This window comes from Dysidea avara, chromosome 14 (genome assembly GCF_963678975.1).
Source record: "Dysidea avara chromosome 14, odDysAvar1.4, whole genome shotgun sequence".
Classification (NCBI taxonomy): Eukaryota; Metazoa; Porifera; class Demospongiae; order Dictyoceratida; family Dysideidae; genus Dysidea; species Dysidea avara.
Window position 1 is genome coordinate 7,293,946 of NC_089285.1, and position 24,073 is coordinate 7,318,018.

At 37.8% G+C, this 24,073-nt stretch overlaps 1 protein-coding gene and 1 long non-coding RNA gene across 4 annotated transcripts; both read right to left on the reverse strand.

Moving 5' to 3' along the window:
* Positions 1-7,740: 7,740 nt before the first annotated feature.
* LOC136244643 (uncharacterized) lies at positions 7,741-13,337 on the reverse strand. 3 transcript variants are annotated; one of them, XM_066036198.1, is made up of 6 exons: positions 11,002-13,337; positions 10,766-10,897; positions 10,657-10,703; positions 10,434-10,554; positions 9,528-9,572; positions 7,741-7,855 (listed from the first exon to the last, which is right to left on the reverse strand). In XM_066036198.1, the coding sequence occupies exons 2-6, from the start codon at positions 10,818-10,820 to the stop codon at positions 7,818-7,820; spliced, it is 306 nt and encodes a 101-aa protein (XP_065892270.1). In that variant the 5' UTR covers positions 10,821-10,897; positions 11,002-13,337; the 3' UTR covers positions 7,741-7,817. The 3 variants fall into 3 exon arrangements, 2 of the variants coding, with proteins under 2 accessions (XP_065892270.1, XP_065892269.1); XR_010695488.1 differs by adding an exon at positions 8,460-8,531 and having other exon boundaries at positions 7,742-7,855; positions 10,766-13,337; XM_066036197.1 differs by having other exon boundaries at positions 10,766-13,337.
* Positions 13,338-15,920: 2,583 nt separating this feature from the next.
* LOC136244645 (uncharacterized) lies at positions 15,921-17,705 on the reverse strand. The gene is made up of 3 exons (XR_010695490.1): positions 17,311-17,705; positions 16,563-16,634; positions 15,921-16,123 (listed from the first exon to the last, which is right to left on the reverse strand). It is a non-coding gene; the product is annotated as an uncharacterized lncRNA (long non-coding RNA).
* Positions 17,706-24,073: the final 6,368 nt, after the last annotated feature.

A 24,073-nucleotide genomic window follows, 5' to 3' on the forward strand; every position in this document is an offset into this window, starting at 1 on the left:
TAGGTGGTACGTGGTCACCAGTAGGATGAGATGATAGTGGTGGAGTTGATGATTGATCTGTAGCTCTAGGAAGCCTTGTCAAGGATGTTCTGAGTTCCACTAGAGGTACTGGCCATGAATGATGGTATGGGAGGTGGACTAAGATCGCTCTGACAGTGTTGGCATGGGTTGTAGGAAGACATGCAGGAGGTGTCCTAGTCAGCGCATGGAGCAGGACTAAACAGTCTGCTAAAAGACGCTCACCAGTCCTAACAAATCTGGCTGACCAAATTAAGGTGGTGGCTGTACCGTGATGTGCGCATGTCGTCGTAGCACGGATCCCACTGCCCGATGAAAATGTCAACGATCCACTTCTAAAAGGTTGTTTATGTGAAGGCCAGTTATCTCCAGTGGAATGGAGAAATATAAATTCAATCTAGACCTTCGCCCCAGTATCTCTCCATTTTGCTTGGAATGAGGTTCTACCTTGATTCGCACACTGATATGGCAGTCAGTGCTAGAAATATAGATGAGCTTGAATTCTGCACTGATTCTCTCAAAGGAGTTCTCCTTGGATGCTGAGTAGGGGTTAAAAGGAGCAGCTTCAAAGACATTGTTATTGCCACTGGAACACAATGAGTCAGGATCCATCTCTGTCTCATGGCCTGTTTCACAGTCCATTCGTGCACAAATGTGTTCACATGATCTATTTAATGTTTGAAGGACAGGTTTGCAGAGAAAACAACGGTAGGAATGATATTAGTAACATAGCTCCCTGACATAGAGTGCTACAGAACTAAAGGGTGTTACATTGCATCATTTTCGGATCATTTTCATTTTGGGATGATACTGTGTGATATTAGGCCCAAGAAATTATGCAATATTAACAATATAAAGCTTACTATATACCGATACACTGTGATATTTTCCTGATATTAATACCGTGTATTCAAATTTCAATACTACTGAGCTCTCTCTTGTGTTTTGTTATGTTGATGTATAATAAAACGGTTTGAAATTCTCACTGCATGGGATCCAGGAAATATTTGAACAACAGATTCAAGTACAAACATACAAGTAACAGAAAGAAAACACTTTGTGCAGTAGGCTACAATGAATGGCTAGACAGATGCAGTGGAGGTGATGCCACATCCCAGAGAAAGGCAGGGTGCTTTTGCGTGAGCTGCACAGCACTAGGATATAAAAAATAATCTTATACTTACCAACAGCGGCCATTTTATGTTTGTGACGTAAATTCGGATAAGGCTGATTTTTTATTCATTGGCATGATTGAGTTTTTAAAAATCACATTATTAAAAATCAAATTTTTAAATGTCAGCTGCTGCTAGATAGCTAAGTTCCTGGAATATCATCACTCAGATCTGTAAACAAACAATATGTAAACAATATGTCACCAGCTGCTACAGTGTATGTTCCTCCTGGAATATCATATCATCCATACTCATATCGCTGGTGTAAAAGGTGTAAAAGGTGTAAAAGTCGATGATAGGATGATATGATTCAGCTGAGGTGAAATCATGTAGCTACATGTAGAATCGCCAACATTGATAATTACCTTAATTCACCAAAAGTTTCCTCAACTACAGTTTCCCTCCATAGCTATGCTATAATATAATTATGGCAAAAATATCACTGTTGGCAAATTTTTTTCAAAGTGCATATACATCATAAAAGAAGTATTTTTTATTCATTGGCATGAGTTAAAAACAAAATTATCAGATTATTAAAAATCAAAATGTCACTAGCTGCTAGATAGCTCCTGTAATATCATCCATACTCAGCTGAGCATTGGATCGGTGTGGCCTGGACCTGGAGTGGCCTCGCCTACGCAAAGTTCTATAATGTACACATATATGACATATATACACAACAACACATACCTGAGCATTGGATCGGTGTGGCCTGGACCTGGAGTGGCCTTGCCTACGCAAAGTTCTATAATGTACACATATATACACAACAACACATACCTGAGCATTGGATCGGTGTGGCCTGGACCTGGAGTGGCCTCGCCTACGCAAAGTTCTATAATGTACACATATATGACATATATACATACCTGTGCATTGGATAGGTATAACCTCGTTGGCCTGGAGTGGTGTTGCTGTACCAGGAGTGGTGTGGCTGTCTAAAACATAAAGATAACATATTGTCAATTTACCACGAAGGTCATTGTACAGTATGTTTTGAAATTCATAACTCAACTCCTTTTGCAACATTATTCACACCTTAAAACTATTAGCTTACCACAACTCTGATAATTATCAGTGAATAGCACCAGCCACCAACTCAATTATTGTTATAGAGACTGCCCTGAGTAGCCACATTGTCTCCTTTCTCACTAAAGAACTTATATGTTACTTTTTCTAGTACACTTCAAACTTTTGTGTGATTTGTGTGTATAGTTTTCCAATGCTTATACCGCAAATGATGTTACAGGCAATGCATTATTGTTGTACAGTGTAGTTATCATTTACATGCATTTCCAAAAAATGGTCCTAGTGTTCACCATCAGAGTCATTCGGACAGAGTGATTTTGAGGGTGACAACTAGCCCACCACAGTCAATAGACTAACACTGTCACATGTGTCACTAACATAGTCCTGGGTGAACCTCTGTGATCTCTTCGAAGAGCCATTGTAATCACAGATGAAGATGACAACGGTATATGGTGTAGGTGGAAACATGTACAAGCTCCAATGATCAAAAAGTAAATAAACAAGTACTAGGAAGCAAACAAATGGGTGAAATATAGTTGCAGATATTCTATAGATTACTACTGGACATTTAATTCCTACTTCATGTTTAATTCTATGAATGTCACATCACCACTTTTATTTAGGGTACTTGTATACTGGTAGTACTATCACAGTTATCATTCTATGAGCTATAAATTTACTTGTTTATGTTCCTCGAGCTCCTTTATTTTCGAGAGACAACAGCCCCACTGATGTCAGTGCCATCTTAGCTCATTTTTGTGTTTACTGCATACGAATGAAGACTCTAGTCTCTCCATGAAAACTGAAGTCAATAGAAAGTTAAATGTGTCACATTGCTCAATGAGTAGCTTAAGAGTGGCTCATATATCCTTGCAATACATCATCAATATTGTATCGGTAATAGTGTATACATAACATAATAGTGTAACATCAATACTTTGACGCAATCACAGACACAACAAATAATTATTTGTACAGGATTGTGATGGTTGTTAATAACTCTTATGTAATGCCAAGAGTTCATTATGAACTCTTGGCTATGCTATATGGCAAAAATATCACTGTTGGTGATTTTTTTCCAAGTGCAATTGCATCATAAAAGAAGTATTTTTTATTCATTGGCATATATGTATGTTTATAATGGACATCATGATTGAGTTAAAAAAAGTATAATAATTATTAAGTTTTTAAATATGTCACCAGCTTATGTTACATGTTGATAACTATGTTCTTCCTCCTGGTACGAATATGATATCATCCATACTCATATCTGTAAACAAACAAAAGTTATGACCCACATAAAAAATAAATAAACTTTAGAAAGAAACAAAAAATTACAAGTTACCCACTAAGTCTCGCGTGGCCAGACCACTATTTCAGCGCAGGAGCTTATCAATTAGAGATTATATAATCATCCTCGCAGAAAATGGTCTGGTCCAGTTTGTATAGACAAGTCGTTCACAGAATCAACAACGTGGTGTTGGGTGTTTATTGGGGCCACGTCATCCCAATGGTCACTACATCATTGGCCTACCCGTTTGTATGCCATATATGGATAATTGTGAATGTCAGATGACGTACAGTACCTATGATCAGCACTCCAAGTGTTGACAAAGGTGCTGAGGCCGACTTGCCTATACGAACTGGACCAGACTCTTTTCTGTGCGGGTGCTTATAATCTATAAGCCCCTACACTGAAATAGCAGTCTGGCTACGCGAGTCTATTACCCACTATTGCTCTGCGATATATTGGTAATACCGTTAGTGTGATAAGGTATCATAACCAATGATCATACCGTGACAGCATTTTGATACATGATAAATTAAAATACTGTTATATTTATGAATACCTTTTTAGGATTGCTTTTAACCCAGCATGTGGTGTTTAGTTATCCAATTTGTTCATGTTTTAACGCCTTAAACAAAAATTTGACATTTTCACATTACAACATAATTATGCTAACTTGTACTGAAACTTTTTTTTTTTTTTTTTTGTGAGGTTTTTGGGATGATACTGCGTGATATTAGGCCCAAGAAATTATGCAATATTAACAATATAAAGCTTACTATATACCGATACACTGTGATACTTTCCTGAAATTAATACCGTGTATTCAACTTTCAATACTGCTGAGCTCTAAGTATATGTTAAATCATAGCCGCGGGTGGTAGATGAAAAATAAAGTACGAGGCACGCGGCCTAGATCTTTATTTTTTCATATAGCACAAGCAAGGCTATGCTTTAAATGATTTATGGAACTTTCTACTCGTGTAGCTTCACCAAAACTAGAACTCGTAATTAACATGCATTGCACGAACTATTAGCAGCCTGAACACACACAAACCAGTTTAACGAAGTATCTCACGTGCAGTTCACCATAGTTTGGCATGGTAGACGTTCATTGCGTCTTTTGGCAGGTTTTGCTCACAACCCACAATCAATTCTATTGTGAGTCACATGGTGTGAAGTATTTCTGTGATATGTCCGTGACTTGTCCGTTCACATTAACAAGCATAACAGCAACGTTACCTTCTCCCACCCATCATCAAAGCATTTAGGTATGTCTATAAAAGCAATCCAGTGGTAGAAATCGTATTGGCTGGGGAGATTGATCACTCAACGCGGCGAGGCTATCAACCTTCACCGGCTTGGGTGATTAATGGTACTGGCGCGAGCCCCGTAGGCTATTAGCCTACACTAAGGAACGCGGGCAACTGTGCTTTATTGCCCCACAAACAGTGCTTTATTGAATGAATATAGTATTGTTTGCAGTGCAATAAAGTACTCTTTGTGGTCGATGTAGCTGTTGGCTGGCTGAGAGTGTACTTTATGAAATTTAAAGTGCACTTTTCCCTTAGATCTCGCCCATGCAAAATTCTATAATGTACACATATATGACATATATACACAACAACACATACCTGTGCATTGGATTGGTTTGGTTGTGTCCGTGGCCATGAGTGTTGCGGCTGTACTGTCTAAAACATAAAAATAACACTGTCAATTACACAAAGGTCATTGTACAGTATGTTTTATGACCCACTTACAATGGAAAACCCAACTCCTTTTGTAACATTATTCACACCTTAAAACTATTAGCTTACCACAACTCTGATAATTATCAGTGAATAGCACCAGTCACTAACTCAATTATTGTTATAGAGACTGTGCCCTGAGTAGCCACAGTGTCTCCTTTCTCACTAAAGAACTTATATGTTACTTTTTCAAGTACACTTCAAATTTTTGTGTGTCACTGTGTGTTACTGTTACAGGTATGGATTTACACCATTGACAAGGACAGTGTTGAATTGTTGTTAAAGGTGAGAAATGATTATAACAGAATGGTATTAATGCTAGGTAGTTCATAAACTAAACAAGGGAGTGACACACAGACACTCACTGTATGTATATCTGTGGTTGCAGTAAAAGGTAAAGGCCACCCAATAGACGATATGCACACTTTATTACTCGAATGAAAAAAATAACCAATTAAGTGTAGACGGTGCAAAACTCGACGGTAACTGAAAAGCTGAAGTCCCATACAAAGGTATGGGAAGAAAATGCGGCTCGAGCAATAACTCGCCACTCGAGCTAAGGACAGGCCATCTCACTCCAATACACTTCTTTTGCACATCGCTTTTAAGTTGCCGTCGGGTTTTGTGCCGTCTACGCTTAGTTGATCATTTTTTGTTCAAGTAATAAAGTGTGTATATCGTCAATTTATGGGAAGTCAACAGTCAAGGGCAACCATGATAGAAAACTACTAAATAATCATCACTACATCACTGGTCAAATATTGCATGAGCCTCTTAGTGATGTATCAAAGCGTAGTTTTGGTTAGTAAGTCTTTCACTGTGTGTCTCGTATCTACCTATAATGTGTACCTGTGTGTCACTCGCTTGCATAATGATGTAGTATTGACTATATCATAATGAGGACTCACTCATACACACAGTACATAACGTGAGGCTTAATATGAAGCTAAAGTTTCATCCCTTGTACATTTTCTGCTATACGGTATACTGTAATTAGTTAAACCTTAGCCTCATAAAAATTTAATGAATGACCACGAAAGCTCCAATTTTGACCATCCAACATTTCAAAGACACCTTATGTAGCTAAAGTCTTTTATCAGGTTGTAGGACCAGGTGTCCTACAGACATGCAGCACTTGTGCTGTAAAGCATTAATCAATAAATATAAGAAACCAAATAATTTGCTCATGTAAAGCAAGTTTTTACCAAATCAATTATTCAACCATCCAAGAGCTACTGAGGTAGGCATCACTCAAGAGCCGCCCATGCCTCAACTACCACAGTAGGTAACGAACTACTGTATCTGATTTTCACTTATGCTCCTAGGCTATGTATAAACACATCTAACATACTCTGCCTTCTGTGTAAAACCTCCAGTACCTAACCAATACAGTATATTATATTAATAACAACAACATCTATGCGTGGTATCCACAAAACTCACCTTGAAACTGGGCCTCACATTTAGACAGTGCTATCATATGAACTACTATGATCACAATCCCAGTGGGTATAGATAAACTATCTATCTAGTATTACCTTTTAGGCTGTTTTATAACTGACCCCATGCACCTAAGAAGCTTGGCACTCCCAGTACTCTATTCATACACAGCCATTTCAAGCTAAAGTATTATCCAATGAGCTACAAGTTAACACCAAGCATTTTTGAATCTGTTTTCGTCTTGAGGACAAATGAACAAACTTTTATGTGCACAAACTTTGTCTGGAAATGCCTTTGCCAAATTTATAATGTATTATGTAGAATAACCAACATAATGTTACACACATCTTCTAGCACCATTTATCTGTGCATTGCTCTGGCAGCTGTAATTCTGCCTCTTCTTTTTGGCAGCTACAGTAAAGTAGAACATAAATTGAAAGTTTCCTATCCTGATAAATGTTTACAAAACAAACTTTGTCTGGAAATGCCTTTGCCAAATTTATAATGTATTATGTAGAATAACCAACATAATGTTACACACATCTTCTAGCACCATTTATCTGTGCATTGCTGTGGCAGCTGCACATCTGACTCTTCTTTTGGACACCAACACAGTATAGATCCCATTGTTCTGTTACTGAGTAAAGTGTTACTTGTAGCATTTATATAGCTTTGGTAAACCTACGTCATCAATGTAATATCTTCATTAACATGTGCCAAATTTATAATGTATTAAGTAGAATAACCAACATAATGTTACACACATCTTCTAGCACCATTTACCTGTGCATTGCTCTGGCAGCTATAATTCTGCCTCTTCTTTTTGGCAGCTACAGTAGAGTAGAACATAAATTGAAAGTTTCCTATCCTGATAAATGTTTACAAAACTTACCAACATAGTATACCTCCCATTGTTCTGTTACTGAGTAAAGTGTTACTTGTAGCATAACTATGCTATAATATAATTATGGCAAAAATATCACTGTTGGCGATTTTTTTTTCAAGTGCATATGCATCATAAAAGTTGTTTTTTTTTTAATTCATTGGTATGATTATTAAGTTTAAAAAATTATCAAAGTATTAAAAATCTAAAAATCAACGGTCATAAATCCATTGCTGCTGTTATATGTAAGTTCCACCGTTATCATCCATACTGATATCTGTAAACAAACAAAAGTTATGACCCACATAAAAAATAAATAAACTTTAGAAAGAAACAAAAAAATACAAGTTACCCACTAAGTCTCACGTGTCCAGACCACTATTTCAGCGTAGGAGCTTATCAATTAGAGATTATATAATCGTCCTCGCAGAAAATGGTCTGGTCCAGTTTGTATAGACAAGTCGTTCACAGAATCAACAACGTGGTGTTGGGTGTTTATTGGGGCCATGTCATCCCAATGGTCACTACATCATTGGCCTACCCGTTTGTATGCCATATATGGATAATTGTGAATGTCAGATGACGTACAGTACCTATGATCAGCACTCCAAGTGTTGACAAAGGTGCTGAGGCCGACTTGCCTATACGAACTGGACCAGACTCTTTTCTGTGCGGGTGCTTATAATCTATAAGCCCCTACACTGAAATAGCAGTCTGGCTACGCGAGACTATTACCCACTATTGCTCTGCGATATATTGGTAATACCGTTAGTGTGATAAGGTATCATAACCAATGATCATACCGTGACAGCATTTTGATACATGATAAATTAAAATACTGTTATATTTATGAATACCAATACTGTTATATTTATGAATACCTTTTTAGGATTGCTTTTAACCCAGCATGTAGTGTTTAGTTATCCAATTTGTTCATGTTTTAGCAGACACGCCTTAAACAAAAACTTGACATTTTCACATTACAACATAATTATGCTAACTTGTACTGAACCTTTATTTATTTATTTTTTTTTGGGATGATACTGCGTGATATTAGGCCCAAGAAATTATGCAATATTAACAATATAAAGTTTACTATATACCGATACACTGTGATACTTTCCTGAAATTAAACCGTGTATTCAACTTTCAATACTGCTGATCTCTAAGTATATGTTAAATCATAGCCACGGGTGATATATGAAAAATAAAGTACGAGGCACGCGGCCTAGAACTTTATTTTTTCATATAGCACAAGCAAGGCTATGCTTTAAATGGTTTATGGAACTTTCTACTCGTGTAGCTTCACCAAAACTAGAACTCGTAATTAACATGCATTGCATGAACTATTAGCAGCCTGAACACACACAAACCAGTTTAACGAAGTATCTCACATGCAGTTCACCATAGTTTGGCATGGTAGACGTTCATTGCGTCTTTTGGCAGGTTTTGCTCACAACCCACAATCAATTCTATTGTGAGTCACATGGTGTGAAGTATTTCTGTGATATGTCCGTGACTTGTCCGTTCACATTAACAAGCATAACAGCAACGTTACCTTCTCCCACCCATCATCAAAGCATTTAGGTATGTCTATAAAAGCAATCCAGTGGTAGAAATCGTATTGGCTGGGGTGATTGATCACTCAACGCGGCGAGGCTATCAGCCTTCACCGGCTTGGGTGATTAATGGTACTGGCGCGAGCCCCGTAGGCTATTAGCCTACACTAAGGCACGCGGGCAACTGTGCTTTATTGCCCACAAAGAGTACTTTATTGAATGAATAAAGCATTATTTGCGGTGCAATAAAGTACTCTTTGTGGTTGATGAAGCTGTTGGCCGGCTGAGAGTGTACTTTAAGAAATTTAAAGTGCACTTTTCCCTTTGACCTCGCCCACGCAAAGTTCTATAATGTACACATATATGACATATATACACAACAACACATACCTGAGCATTGGATCGGTGTGGCCTGGAGTGGTGTGGCTGTACCGTCTAAAACATAAAGATAACATACTGTCAATTTACCACAAAGGTCATTGTACAGTATGTTTTGAATTCATAACTCAACTCCTTTTATACTGTGTTTAGTTAAACCTAAAAAAATTTAGTGAATGACCACGAAAGCTCCAATTTTGACCATCCAACATTTCAAAAACACCTTATGTAGCTAAAGTCTTTTAGCAGCAGGACCAGGTGTCCTACAGACATGCAGCACTTGTGCTGTAAAGCATTAATCAATAAATATAAGAAACCAAATAATTTGCTCGTGTAAAGCAAGTTTTTACCAAATCAATTATTCAACCATCCAAGAGCTACTGAGGTAGGCATCACTCAAGAGCCACCCATGCCTGAACTACCACAGTATGTAACGAACTACTGTATCTGATTTTCACTTAAACACATCTAACATGCTCTGCCTTCTGTGTAAAACCTCCAGTACCTAACTAATACAGTATATATTAACAACAACATCTACATGTGGTATTCACAAAACTCACCTTGAAACTGGGCCTCACATTTAGACAGTGGTACCATATGAACTACTATAGCTAATAACTATCCCAGTGGGTGTAGATAAACTGTCTATCTAGTATTACCTTTTAGGCTGTTTTATAACTGACCCCAGGCGCCTAAGAAGCTTGGCACTCCCAGTACTCTATTCATACACAGGCATTTCAAGCTAAAGTATTATCCAATGAGCTACAAGTTAACACCAAGCATTTTTGAATCTGTTTTCGTCTTGAGGACAAATGAACAAACTTTTATGTGCACAAACTTTGTCTGGAAATGCCTTTGCCAAATTTATAATGTATTACCAACATAATGTTACACACATCTTCTAGCACCATTTACCTGTGCATTGCTGTGGCAGCTGCACATCTGACTCTTCTTTTGGACACCAACACAGTATAGCTCCCATTGTTCTGTTACTGAGTAAAGTGTTACTTGTAGCATTTATATAGCTTTGGTAAACCTACGTCATCAATGTAATATCTTCATTAACACGTGCCAAATTTATAATGTATTAAGTAGAATAACCAACATAATATTACACACATCTTCTAGCACCATTTACCTGTGTATTGCTCTGGCAGCTGTAATTCTGCCTCTTCTTTTTGGCAGCTACAGTAGAGTAGAACATAAATTGAAAGTTTCCTATCCTGATAAATGTTTACAAAACTTACCAACATAGTACACCTCCCATTGTTCTGTTACTGAGTAAAGTGTTACTTGTAGCATATGGTAAACCTACGTCATCAATGTAATATCTTCATTCTCTCCCTGCCTTATTCTAAGATGGTCTTCTTTGTCCATGTCTATATAGATAGGTTGTAACCCACGTGACAAATTCTAAGATAAGTGGTGCAAATATGGCCTTTTTCATACAGGAAGTTTTCGTGGGTGAACGTGACGCACGTACCATTCACTCGCTGTTCACTCGGGGATTCACCAGGCAGTGTTCCCTCCTCGCCCTGTCTCGTTCTCTTCTGGCCTTCTTCCCAGACGGTATTCTTTGTCCATGTCAATGTATATAAGAATAAGTTGTGAGCGAAGTAACAAACTCTAAGCCATGTGGCACACTGTTTCGTGTTTGGTACGTAAACTCTCGGGAATGGTCAGACGTACGGTTGTACGTACCCAGTTGAGCACTACCAGTGTGGGGCTGTCCGTGTTCGCTACGTAAACTCTCTATGGAATGGCAGACGTACGGTGGTGCGTACGAGTGACTACTGCCATTAGTGGGGCTTGCTCAGGCTCGCCCCAATTAACACCTATAGGTTGATATATTTAAAATTGCTGTTACACAAATTTTAGAGCACCATTACAAAAATAAGAGCGTGAAACAACATTTCATACAAGTAGTACGTAGTAGAATAAACAAACCACTAAACAGGCAAACAGCAATATTTTGGCTAAGCCAGCCTTAGAGATTTTGAGACCCTCCGGCAATGTAAACTGTGCGGTCCCCCCAGAGTAAGTGTTATTAACCGCATTCCTACAAAACAGTGTTTCACCCACATAGAGCTATGCATAACATACATTTATATGCTTGTTGTGTAAAGAATATCGTACGCATGGGCTGTGTTGTGACACTAGCTAGTCTATAGCTGCCATCTACGTGTATGGATACTGCAGTGTATGCTATCTCCAACCACTCTAAAATGTGACTATGGCTGAAGAAAAAGTATGAGATACCTAGTGTTATATATTGAGTTTGTAAATTAAGCACTAAAGCGCTGCTTTGAGAGCTTTTGCGGGCCGCCTTAGCTCCGGTACCTTAGACAGTCGCCTACCCTTCAGGCCAGCTATGTTTCAGCACCCTACTTGTGATTTCATGTTTAAAAAAAACAACATACTGATGAATCAAATACAAAACACATAACCAAGTTAGGCTGTCCAGACAATAGAGGTGCCAAGATTATAGAGGTTAGAACAAGGGAGGTTAGACTATATTGCTGAAACATTTCTTGTAAACAGATCATTGTGACCTCAAATCATCTCAATTGAGAGGCTCAATTACACAGTGTGAGTTTTTTATAGACCACAGTGTGAGATTTTTATGTATAGACCACAGTGTGAGATTATTATAGACTAAAATGTGCAAATGTCAATAACTGTACTAAGAAATATGTCCTTGTTGAAGGTGTTTATAACATTCTGAGGCTTCCTGTAAATTGCTAACAATATTCATTTAGACATTGGTCTAATACATAAACACACCCTGAACAGGTGTTATTGGTGTCTCTGTGTTCTCAGCACAGAACACCATCAGTGACACAGTTGCTGCAAAGCTGTGGTGGTATCCTCCAGTGGCAGATCTAAAGACATGTTTAATATGGTACCGTATACCTGGAAATTTCCGCAGCATGTATATTTCACAGTCCCTAGTACAACACTGGCACAGTAGACTGCAAAGGAAAAGTATTAACAAGTACAAAACGGATTGTTCCTTTGAAAATCGGCGGTACACAATCCCGGGTATGTAGTATATTATATCTATGACCATAACCTAAGGACCTACATACAGCAGTTATACCCCTTATACAAGTAATTACACCATTCCTCATCATATTTAATAATAACATTGACCTACACTGATAGCCTAAGATACATTAAATGTCATCTGACTTTATTAAGTGTACAGTAACTCCATGCACCCAAAAAGTGTGTATGGTCAATTCATTAAGTCCAATGATTAGACAATCAGATGCTACCCTAGCCAAGGAAGCCCAAGACTTTATCTGGCCCGATAAAAACAGTCCACGTACAATTGCAAGTGCGAAGTACCTGAATACATAGATAATGTATACCTTACTATGCTGGATAATGTAACTCCTTCTATAGCCAGTATTTTAATTGTTGAATCAATGGCATATTTAACTCCGCTGGGGCGTCAGACCTTTTTAATTGACTCGACTTAGGGAGTTCACCGTGCCGGTGCATTGATTGCAGAGGTGTTTCTAAAACAGTTTTTGTTTCGTACTACTGTGTAACGGGTTGAACATAGCCAACAACGAAGTGTAATGGATACTTTACTTTTCAGATGATAATTTATATAACTGGGGCACGCGGCACCAACCCTTTCTTTCGGTATGCGTGGGTTGCAGAGATGCTTTTCGGATAGCTCTTGATTCCTACTGCTGTGTAACGGATTTAACATAGCTGACAATGAAGTGTAATGGTTACTTCACTTTTCAGACAATATAGCTGGGGCGAGTGGTGCCATTTCAAATGCGGTATGCGTGGGTTCACCAATCACAATAATATTATTTACAAAAAAGTTAACAAACAAGTATGTCAAAAAAAAAATGGAATTTTCAACTAGAGTAGGGACCATAGCACATCGATAAAAAGTACTGAAACAAGGTGGAGTAGTGCACAATATTAAATCACAGTAAAATAATAAGAAGTGTTATATCCCTACTGTGGAGCACAGTAGGGGAGCACAGTAAGTAAGTAATTGACTGACTTATGCCTTCAGACAAGCGTAGCTAACTCGACAACAGCTAAGGCTACAGGCTTGATTTTTTTACTGTTCAATGTCGCTTCAGCCTGACAGGTGCCTTTTGGCGTACTGCAGTACATACAATGCATTCTTCATGGACTTACCAGTGTCCTCCTTTGTGTTCTATTCATCTTTGCTGACAGGGAAAGGTATCGATTTGGCGCGAGCACGTGATGGCTTCCCTTCAATATAGATATTGTCCGTATTTTTCATAGTGGCTATTTTGATTTAGAAGGTGCTTTTCAATCAGTTCTTGATTCGTATTGCTGTGTAACGGCTTTAACATAGCCGACAGCAGAGCATAATGGATACTTCACTTTTCAGACGATCATTAATAAAGTTGGGGCGCGGCACCATTTCTTTTGGTATGCGTAGATTGTAGAGGTGCTTCCGGAAAAGTTCTTGATTCGTATTGCTGTGTAACGGGTTGAACATAGCTGACAACCAAGCATAATGGATACTTCACTTTTCAGACGATAATTGATATAGCTGGGGCACGCGGTGCCATTTCAGATATGGTATGCATGGGTTCACCAGTCATAATAAAATTATTTACAAAAAGGTTAACAAACAAGTACACGAAAAAATTTGGAATTTTCAACTAGAGTAGGGACCGTAGCACATCAATAAAAGTACTGAAACAAGCTGGAGTAGTCCATGATATTAAATCACAGTAAAACAATAAGAAGTGTTATATTCCTACTGTGCATTTCCTACTGTGATGGCGTACAGAATAGTTTCCTACAATATCATAATAGTAAATATCTATGGTAGTATCACAATAAGACTAGTAAAACAATTAGACACATGTCAACACTTTGCCTCAGTCATAATTGATAAACTTGTACAACATACCTGAGGAGGTGGCTGCTTCATTTGCTTCTGTCTCCTCAGGTGCACCTGATTGATAAAATAATCATATTATGATTACTAGAAGATAATAAGGGATCAAGGTGTTCTTGCACATGTGTTTTGTTATGTTGATGTATAATAAAACGGTCTGAAATTCTCACTGCATGGGATCCAGGAAATATTTGAACAACAGATTCAAGTACAAACATACAAGTAACAGAAATAAAACACTTTGTGCAGTAGGCTACAATGAATGGCTTGACAGATGCAATGGACTGGTGATGCCACATCCCAGAGAAAGGCAGGGTGCTTTTGCGTGAGCTGCACAGCACTAGGATATAAAAAATAATCTTATGATACTTACCAGTTTGAGTAGACAACTCTCCTGACTCTTCTAAAATGGGATACAAACCCATGTTAATAGATTCTAAAGAGAACAATGCAATACTGTAAGGTCACAGTGAATAAATATTGTAACCAGCATCTGTAATATTGAAATTCGGTATAACAATTTCAAAAATTATTGCAATGCAGATACAATATATTGCATACCACTAGTCTATACAGAAACCTCACCTAGGAGTCGACCATAATCGCTATCATCACTTGACATGATTTGTAGTATAGCTACATCTTTCCATTACTTTCTTTCATCATCGTGAGTAAATGCTGCCTTCTTTAGTGCCACTTTGCATTCCTGGAGTTCTGCAATTAATTGTAATAAATGTGAATTGTTAGAGCTAACTACTACAATTGCTACATCCAACATACAGTAATAGCTACAATATAATAATCAGAAGCCGTTCATGCTTTTGTTTTTGAATAACTGTGTAAATTTACTGCGTCAGTCCAAGTAGTATTGAGGTGCTTTCTGCTGAGAAAGGAGATGGTTTTTGATTTGTTATACAGTGACAGAAGCATTTGCACAAAGCAATGCATTATTGTTGTAGTTATCATTTACATGCATTTCCAAAAAATGGTCCTAGTGTTCACCATCAGAGTCATTCAGACAGAGTGATTTTGAGGGTGACAACTAGCCCACCACAGTCAATAGACTAACACTGTCACATGTGTCACCAACATAGTCCTGGGTATCAACTCTTGTAAAGGTCACTGAAGTGTGTGACCTTGAGAGTTGATGTCTGGCTACACTGTAAAAATTTTTTGTTAAAATAACTATAACAGTTAGAAACTACCATTTTCAAATAAGTGTAAACTTGTCATGCCTTGCTAGTTGTCATGGCCAGAGTAGCTGATTTAATCTGAAATCCCTATGGATTATAGGATGTATATCCTGCAGGGATATGCATACACACTTTATATGGAAATTTACTGACAAGTGATATATTCCGATACAAATCAATAGGTTGCATTTGATCATGAAAGGTTTTCAGTGTGAAGTTAAAAAAAAATGTGAACCTCTGTGATCTCTTCGAAGAGCCATTGTAATCACAAATGAAGATGACAACGGTATATGGTGTAGGTGGAAACATGTACAAGCTCCAATGATCAAAAATCAAAGGCTGCTATATGTATGTTCCTCCTTGTTCATCCATACTCATATCTGTGCATTGGATCGGTGTGGCCTGGAGTGGTGTGGCTGTACTCATATCTGCTGCTGGATACTCCATATGAGCTGCTGGATAGCTATGTTCCTCCTGGTACAGTACATCCATACTCATATCTGTAAACAAACAAAACAAAACTTATGACCCACATAAAAAAATAAATAAACTTTAGAAAGAAACAAAAAAATACAAGTTACCCACTAAGTCTCGCGCCAGACATAACATACTGTCAATTTACCACAAAGGTCATTGTACAGTATGTTTTGAAATTCATAACCCAACTCCTTTTATACTGTATTTAGTTAAACCTTAGCCTCATAAAAAAATTTAGTGAATGACCACGAAAGCTCCAATTTTTACCATCCAACATTTCAAAAACACCTTATGTAGCTAAAGTCTTTTAGCAGCAGGACCAGGTGTCCTACAGACATGCAGCACTTGTGCTGTAAAGCATTTTATGTGCACAACTTTGTCTGGAAATGCCTTTGCCAAATTTATAATGTATTATGTAGAATAACCAACATAATGTTACACACATCTTCTAGCACCATTTACCTGTGCATTGTACACATCTTCTAGCACCATTTACCTGTGCATTGTACTGGCAGCTGTTCTTCTTTTTGGTAGCTACAGTAGAGTAGAATATAAATTGAAAGTTTCCTATCCTGATAAAACTTACCAACACAGTATAGCTCCCATTGTTCTGTTACTGAGTAAAGTGTTACTTGTAGCATTTATATAGCTTTGGTAAACCTACGTCATCAATGCAATATCTTCATTAACACGTGCTACCACCCCACGCAGGCAAAGCTATGTGTTTCTCTTTGGAACCAATGCTTAATTATTTTGTAGCACTTCCTGGTCTTTGAGTTGTTTGCACTGAATGTGCTAATGTATTACAAATTCAAACATCAACTCCTTCATAAGACAAGTTTCCTATCCTGATAAATGTTTACAAAACTTACCAACACAGTATACCTCCCATTGTTCTGTTACTGAGTAAAGTGTTACTTGTAGCATTTATATAGCTTTGGTAAACCTACGTCATCAATGTAATATCTTATAAATTTACTTGTTTATGTTGCTCGAGCTCCTTTATTTTTGAGAGAACAGCCTGCATTTATAATTTTTTATTATACTAGTATAATACATGGTGGCAGCGGATTTGCCTTTTATGTACACTGAATGCCCAAGGGGGCACAATGCCTGAGGCAGGGGTATACATCCATATCAGGCAAACCCAGGCACATTTATAATATGCACATACCAGCACAGCTAGCGGCTGGTGAATATGTTGATTTACCTGGATCAAGGAGGCTTAAAACGGTGTCCTGTATGAAGCAGCCTCTTGGCAGTTCCACCAACTCTGCCTGATGCTCTTCCATAAGGTGTGCAACCATGTCATTCTCACTAGTGGCACGGTCACCACAAAGACAGCACAAATACAACCAATCTGATTCAACATGATTGATGAATGGTTGTATCTGCTGGCCTGGGTAGTCTATCCTGCAGATTGGGCAATGGAGTGTGGGTTCCCTGGGATAGGCGATGATAATGTTCAATAATGTGAAATAATCTGGGAATGCAAAATAACAGTATACTAAATGCAAACAGAAAAGGTACAAGCTTCCTAGGCTGGTCAGTGACCATTAGTACATGAAAAGGTACCTTCATACTAATTGTGTATACAGGAACATATTGATACACAACACAGCAACCACAAGAACTACAAATGCACTTAGCACTACGGCTGTATACATTAAAATTTCATGCATTTAATTAATTTTCACTATAAGGATAATTAAGTTTAGAACAAACATTACAAGGTTATCTACAAAAGTTAGTTTGTTTACAACTAAGTACTCCCTTAAGTGATTAACTGTATTTGCTTCACTAACTTCAGTCACTAAAATTTAAAACTCAAACGAGGGGTCCCTGTAGCCACCACTGCAGCAATGTGGCAAGAAGCCATAATTCATAGCCATAAAAGTAAGTTAGTTTGCAAGATCAGTTATTGCGTAGCTTGGGATCATTCAATACTTTTGACTATCAAAGAGAACAAACACATGAAGTTATTCTAGCTTTACAACAGAGAAACAAGTACATTATGCTTTTAAATTACCTATTATTCTTTCTGGAAATTCTTTTATTATTCACCAATTATTCCCAAATTTTTCCTGGAGTAATTCCTGGAATTGTAAAAGTTAAATGGATAATCTTCTGCAGCTGAAAATACAACCACTTGCAAAACTATACTATACCCAAAGGTTGAGATACTCTAATAGAGCAGTCACAAATAACTTTTGAGTTAATTTCGTCTGAATGCATACCCCCAGGTATTAACTATTGACTTGAAAGTGAAATAACCATTATGAGTGAAATAACCATTATGCTTTGCTATCAACTATGTTGTTCACCCTGTTATACGTTTAAACAAAGAACAGTAGGAAAAGCACCTGCACAATTAATCCAGTCACCACAAAAAATATGGATGATTCAAGAGCCCCAACTATATACTTTCACCTCCCATTTCAGTCCGTTCCACTGTGTCTGGAATAAATGTCCTTCGGGTGAAGGAAACTTGCCTTGTTTCACTAATTTTTACTTACTTGATCTCTACATTCCTAATTAATTAACCTTTGGTGCACTGAGGGTTACTGTAGTTGCTTGTGAAGCTGTATGAATTTGTGGTTGCCACTTTAACTGCTGCATACTTAAATTTATAAGTTAACAAGGTGTCATTAGGCATCTCTTCATGAGTTTAAATTACAAAACATGTGGATTGTTCCGCAATATGAACTAGTGATGTGCGATATATCAAAAAAAAACCGAAATCTCGATAAATTTTAGGATATCGCATTACAATACGGTATCGGTATTTTATAGTCACCATCATCCATACGATTTTCTCTAGCTTATCAAGATGAATGTATCACCACCATCGTTCGGCTATCTTCATTGGGGCGAAGCGCACGTCTAGGCAAACACGTTGCCTTGGCGTTACGTCACAAGTGCGCGAAAGTAATGGAGTCAGGCACGGAATCTGATGTTGAAGACCTACAACTTTTTCCAGCTGCAAGTATCCACCAAACCACTGCGAATGAAAAAGAAGCTAAGAAAGAAGAAAGTGCAGTATGGTTATATTTTGAAAAGATTAAGAACTCGGGTCAGTCAGGCACTGGATATCGTGTAGAATGCACAGAGTACGGAAAGAATGAACAGCACCTTTTATATGCTCCAGCGACTTTTGGAACAAAAACCAGCCATTAGTATTATGTGCACTTCATCTGGAGGGCCACGAACAAGCCTTTCGGCTTCTGAGTGGTGCATAATGAAAGAGCTTGTGCAGATCTTACAACCACTGGAAGAAACCACAAGGGAGCTCAGCAGTGAGCAAAGAGTTTCATTTAGCAAAGCAATCCCTTTGCTAAATGCCATACTTACTGAGCTAAGAAGAAATGTTGCTGACGAAGATGAGACACAAGTCCCTGATGACGATGAAACTCAAGTGGAAAAAAGTCAGGAAACCAGCATTCCTACTTCAGAAGAAAGCCAGCAGGTCATTACAGGACTGATTGAGTCTATAGAAAGAAGATGGTACAACTACAAAGAAGATGATGTGTATAGTGTATGCACTATGTTAGACCCTAGATTCAAGGAGCTCTGTATTCGGCATTCATAAAGTGTAATTTTTTGAGGATTTTCTATGTCTTGTCTGTCAGTAACTGCTGATGGTACATTAGCAGGACGAAATTGCTGAATATCTGCACTAGATTGTGTGCTTGAATCTCGGATGCTTGTCTAAGTCCATACTTTAAGAATAACTTACCATGACTTATATTGTCCTGCCCTCTTTGTAAGTATTCGATCTTGCTTTCTAATTCCTTGAGTTTTGCTTGCACAGTGGCAAGCATCTTTGATATGCTTTGATATGCTGCCATAATGGTGGCGACTGCGTTGGTCTGATCTCCACAAGGATCTTGCATTCTTGAGGCAGTACTTCTTGATTTGTGCAGCAACACGGAATATATTATACCTCCCGCCATCCTTTCTCAATTCCAAGCTCAATTCTAGTATAACCTTGAATTCTTCAGGATACTATTCATTAGTTTGGTGGCACCTGTTTTCCTCTTAGTGTGCGCTAAATTGAATATTAGAGTACAGGGATTAGAAGCGCGCCCTGAAACACTCTGCCATTGGTGAATTCATAAGGCCAAAATGGTGTCTTCTGCTCTGGACTACTTTCTACGGGCGTGGAGTATTTCATGACAATCTCTTTATGTATGCGAGAAACATCTTTCAGAAAAATGGAGGTACCCATTGATGATCAAAATCGTAAATGGCGATGAAAACCACTACCATTCTTGCCAACTGGAGCTCACTGGCATCCCCAATATTTATCAAGCCTGACTTGTCACCTACTGAGCGAGCTATCGAGTCCATCTTATTAGAAAGGTGGTCTCTCTAATCCGGAATGGTCACTCAAGAAAATCAAGCTTAACAGTCAACGCAGCTACATTTATCTCAACAAACATTCCTGATCACATATTCAATTTTTTTATGCAATTCTGACTTCTCACCTTGCCTTGAGTCTGACAATATTGAACATGTGTATTAGACATAATATTAATCGTGTATAAATACAGAAGGCATCCCTCTGAACAGAATAAACGCAATCTTGAAAATAATGAAACACTACTCCAAGCTGAAATAAGCTTGATCTCTAGCTTTTCCTACAGCAACTCTAAAATCTATAAGTACATTTGAAGTTTGACAAATTCGAAACACTTCAGTATCAGATAAGTTGAACTCTGATAACATATTAGGATGATCAATGTCGTCAGGGGTACAGGATGGCTTGATGCTTTGGTGAACACAGAATAAAAGTACTCGTTGAAAAGGGAGGCTTTAGCAATAGATAGATACCACCAAAGCCATTCATACTTGCCTAGAGACTGGAAAGTCCATAAGGGTTCGAATTTTTAAATCAGATAATCCCACCTCAGTGAAACATTATCATCCAATTTCTCTACTCAGTATTACAACTAAAGTATCATCTATAACAAAATGGTTGATCACATTTCGACCTTCATCAACCCTGCTCAGTTTGGATTTATGTGCAATCAGTCTACTACTCAACAACTACCTCTATTTTACACGTGCAATTGGTCTACTACTCAACAGCTACTTCTATTTTTACACAGTGCATTTTCTTCTCATGACCAATTTGATGCCATCTACTTAGATATCAGTGAGGTTTATTCCAATCTTTTATCTGTTGAATCTGGGATAAAATTTAAAAAAATGCTGTTTTATCATTAGTATTGAATTGTAGTTGAAATATTTTAAACACACATATGTATTTCTGTAAAGAATTGCAATGTGTGCAATAGGAGTGGATTACTCAGGGTACATAGTTGACATCCAATGTTTTGTTCTGTTGACTCTTGTCTGTGTCCACTGCCTTTTCTCTCTCTTTATTCAGGGAGGATAGCATCAGCCAATGAACAACTGTTTTTGTTTCCAGCTGATACAATTTATACCCACTAGGTGCCGTGGGTGGCTAGAGCAACAAGAGTAAACTTCTTGCTCAAAGAAACAACAGTATGGGCTGAAACTGGGTCACTACTGCTGACCTGGGTGACTCACTGATCTGGATAGTAATCTAGGACTGATCCAGATTTTAAACCAAGGGGGTACGTCAAGAGCTATAGTTTGGATGCTTCACTAGCTAGGGTAGGTAAGTTGATTGGTTAGTAGGTGTGGCTTAGCGCATGCCTACAGACTTCAACTGACTTTACTGAAAATAGGTGTGGCTCCATGTATATCTACAGACATTCTCATGGATTCCCAATGAGTAGGCATGTATAAAATACAAGGGTAAACAAATTGATTGATTTCACAATGATCCCTATATGAAGTTGTAACAAACTGATCGTTATACTTTAAACTTGCAAAAGTTATTGATGAATTTTATTTTGGTAAGTTGATACAATTACACTGACTTTGATGTATTGTGATTGTATATTCTATAGGAGGAGCGTATGGATTATTGTATACAGAACAATGAGGAGACTTTTATCATGTATGTATATAAAATTGTCAGAACAGTGTGAGGATTTGAGTGACAATTTACGCATCCACTATAGTATGTACGTAAGACTCTTAATTATATACATGGAACCATGGTCTAAAGGACCAAACACCAGCACTGCTCATGTAGCTATGTGCAGTTGTGAGCTCTGGCAGTGCATTTCAGGTATTCCATGATGACCACACCCACATAACTGGAATCATTGCCACAACCTGAATTTGAACAGCTGGGCAATGGATAATGCTGCAGGGTTTGTGTCTTAACATGGGTCTTTTAAGTATTATGCTCATGGCTAGATGTGATTAATTTTTGCTGCATGTGCATGGTGGATGACATCATTGTTTTGGCTGGTAACTAGCTACTTGATGCTAAACAGGTATATCTGGCAAACATAATACATGGAAAAAGTTCTGACCAAGTAAAATTTATTAACATTTTGGTCCCTTTAGCTATAGTGTCTTCAGATCTGTTTACTGATGTAGGTCCAATCTTCCGATGACAATGAATTGTAGTTGAATGTTTACGATTACAGGTAATGTTAATGTGGCAACACTTGAATAACCTGCTGTTGAAATGTATGATGGAGTTGTATATGATTTATGTAAGTATTACAGCAAAATGTGTTAAGAAGTTTCATTGTTGGTTGACAGGTTCTTTTAAATCATATGACTCAAGACAAGCTGTTGGTTAAAGGTTTAATGTTTTACAGGTACACAGTAGAGGCTTTGACTGACTTTATAAACTATTCTGAATATTTACACGGCTGTATATTTTATATATTTGAATGTTTCAATTGCAAATTACATGTATTCTATGTACTAAATGTTTATAACATATTTCCATTATGTGTGTCATGGAACAAATATATATTCACAACATGTGTCACATATCTTGCCTACTATACGCCTTTGCTCTGTAGGGAAGATGTAGTAAATGTAAGCCACAAATATTGAGATTGCCTCCAAACCTAACATCTTTTGTAAGGGGAATGGATGACATTCCTCCTGATTTCTCTGCTCCACCATCCAGACCCATAGAAGACTGGGATGTATTTGACTGTCTTTAAAACATGATAATCATCTTTTAACAACAAAAGCTTCTGGAAATAAAACTTTCAGTCATCATTCACCTAAGTCTATCAGCTTAATTACATTATAATACACTGTAACAGGAGCATAGAGACCACCTAGAAAAACATATCACCTGTATGTACTGGTAGATCCAATGAATCAGAAAATGGATGCACTATTTGTCAAGTGATAAATGCCTTTTGTGTCTACAATATTATCACAAGAAGTCTTCACCAGTATTTGCCCCTGAAGACACCTCCCCAAAATACATTTTTAAAAAGGTGCAAAATAACAGTGACTAGTTTCAGGACACTAGCAACATTACAAAGCGATAACCACCCAATATGGACAGTTAGATACTTACATAACTTATGGGATTGGAGTACTCCATGTAAATTTCACAGTTGTAGTAGCAGTATAATTATCCCTCACATGATTGATCATTCTTCCCAATGTGCAATGTATTTTGGGATTCACTCATTACCAAATAAGACTCTGGGAATTTAAAAACACTGTTATATGCATATTGATTAACCTTCAATGTTTCATTGAAATTGGATAGTTGTCTAAGTTCTGCTTTTTCAGTTTAAACATGAAATTTACGGCCAACTCATCCTCAAAACCATCAGGTGAGCTAATATGAGCTGACACCATGGAGAGGTTGTCAATGCTACATGTAATAGTTATGCCATGGCTGCGAGGGATTTTACTGATATATACACCCAAAGCCCGAGGGCTGCGGGTGTATATGTCAGCAAAATCCCAAGCAGCCATGGTACAAGTACTCACCTAATTGGTGAAAGAACTAACGAGAACTCATCCCAATTGTTTTATACAGTAGCATCTGAAGATCGATTGTGGTTTTAATAGCGTGGGCTAATAGCCATCAAAACGTTGTCCAT

Bases quoted from the DNA above. Each gene is read 5' to 3' on its own strand.
- LOC136244643 (XM_066036198.1), bottom strand. From the start codon at position 10,820: ATGCTACAAGTAACACTTTACTCAGTAACAGAACAATGGGAGGTGTAC. The intron at 10,555-10,656 runs GTAAATGGTGCT...TTGATGACGTAG, and splicing joins GCTGCCAGAGCAATACACAG to GTTTACCAAAGCTATATAAA. The intron at 7,856-9,527 runs GTATGTGTTGTT...GTTTGTTTACAG, and splicing joins CACACCGATCCAATGCTCAG to ATATCAGTATGGATGATAAC.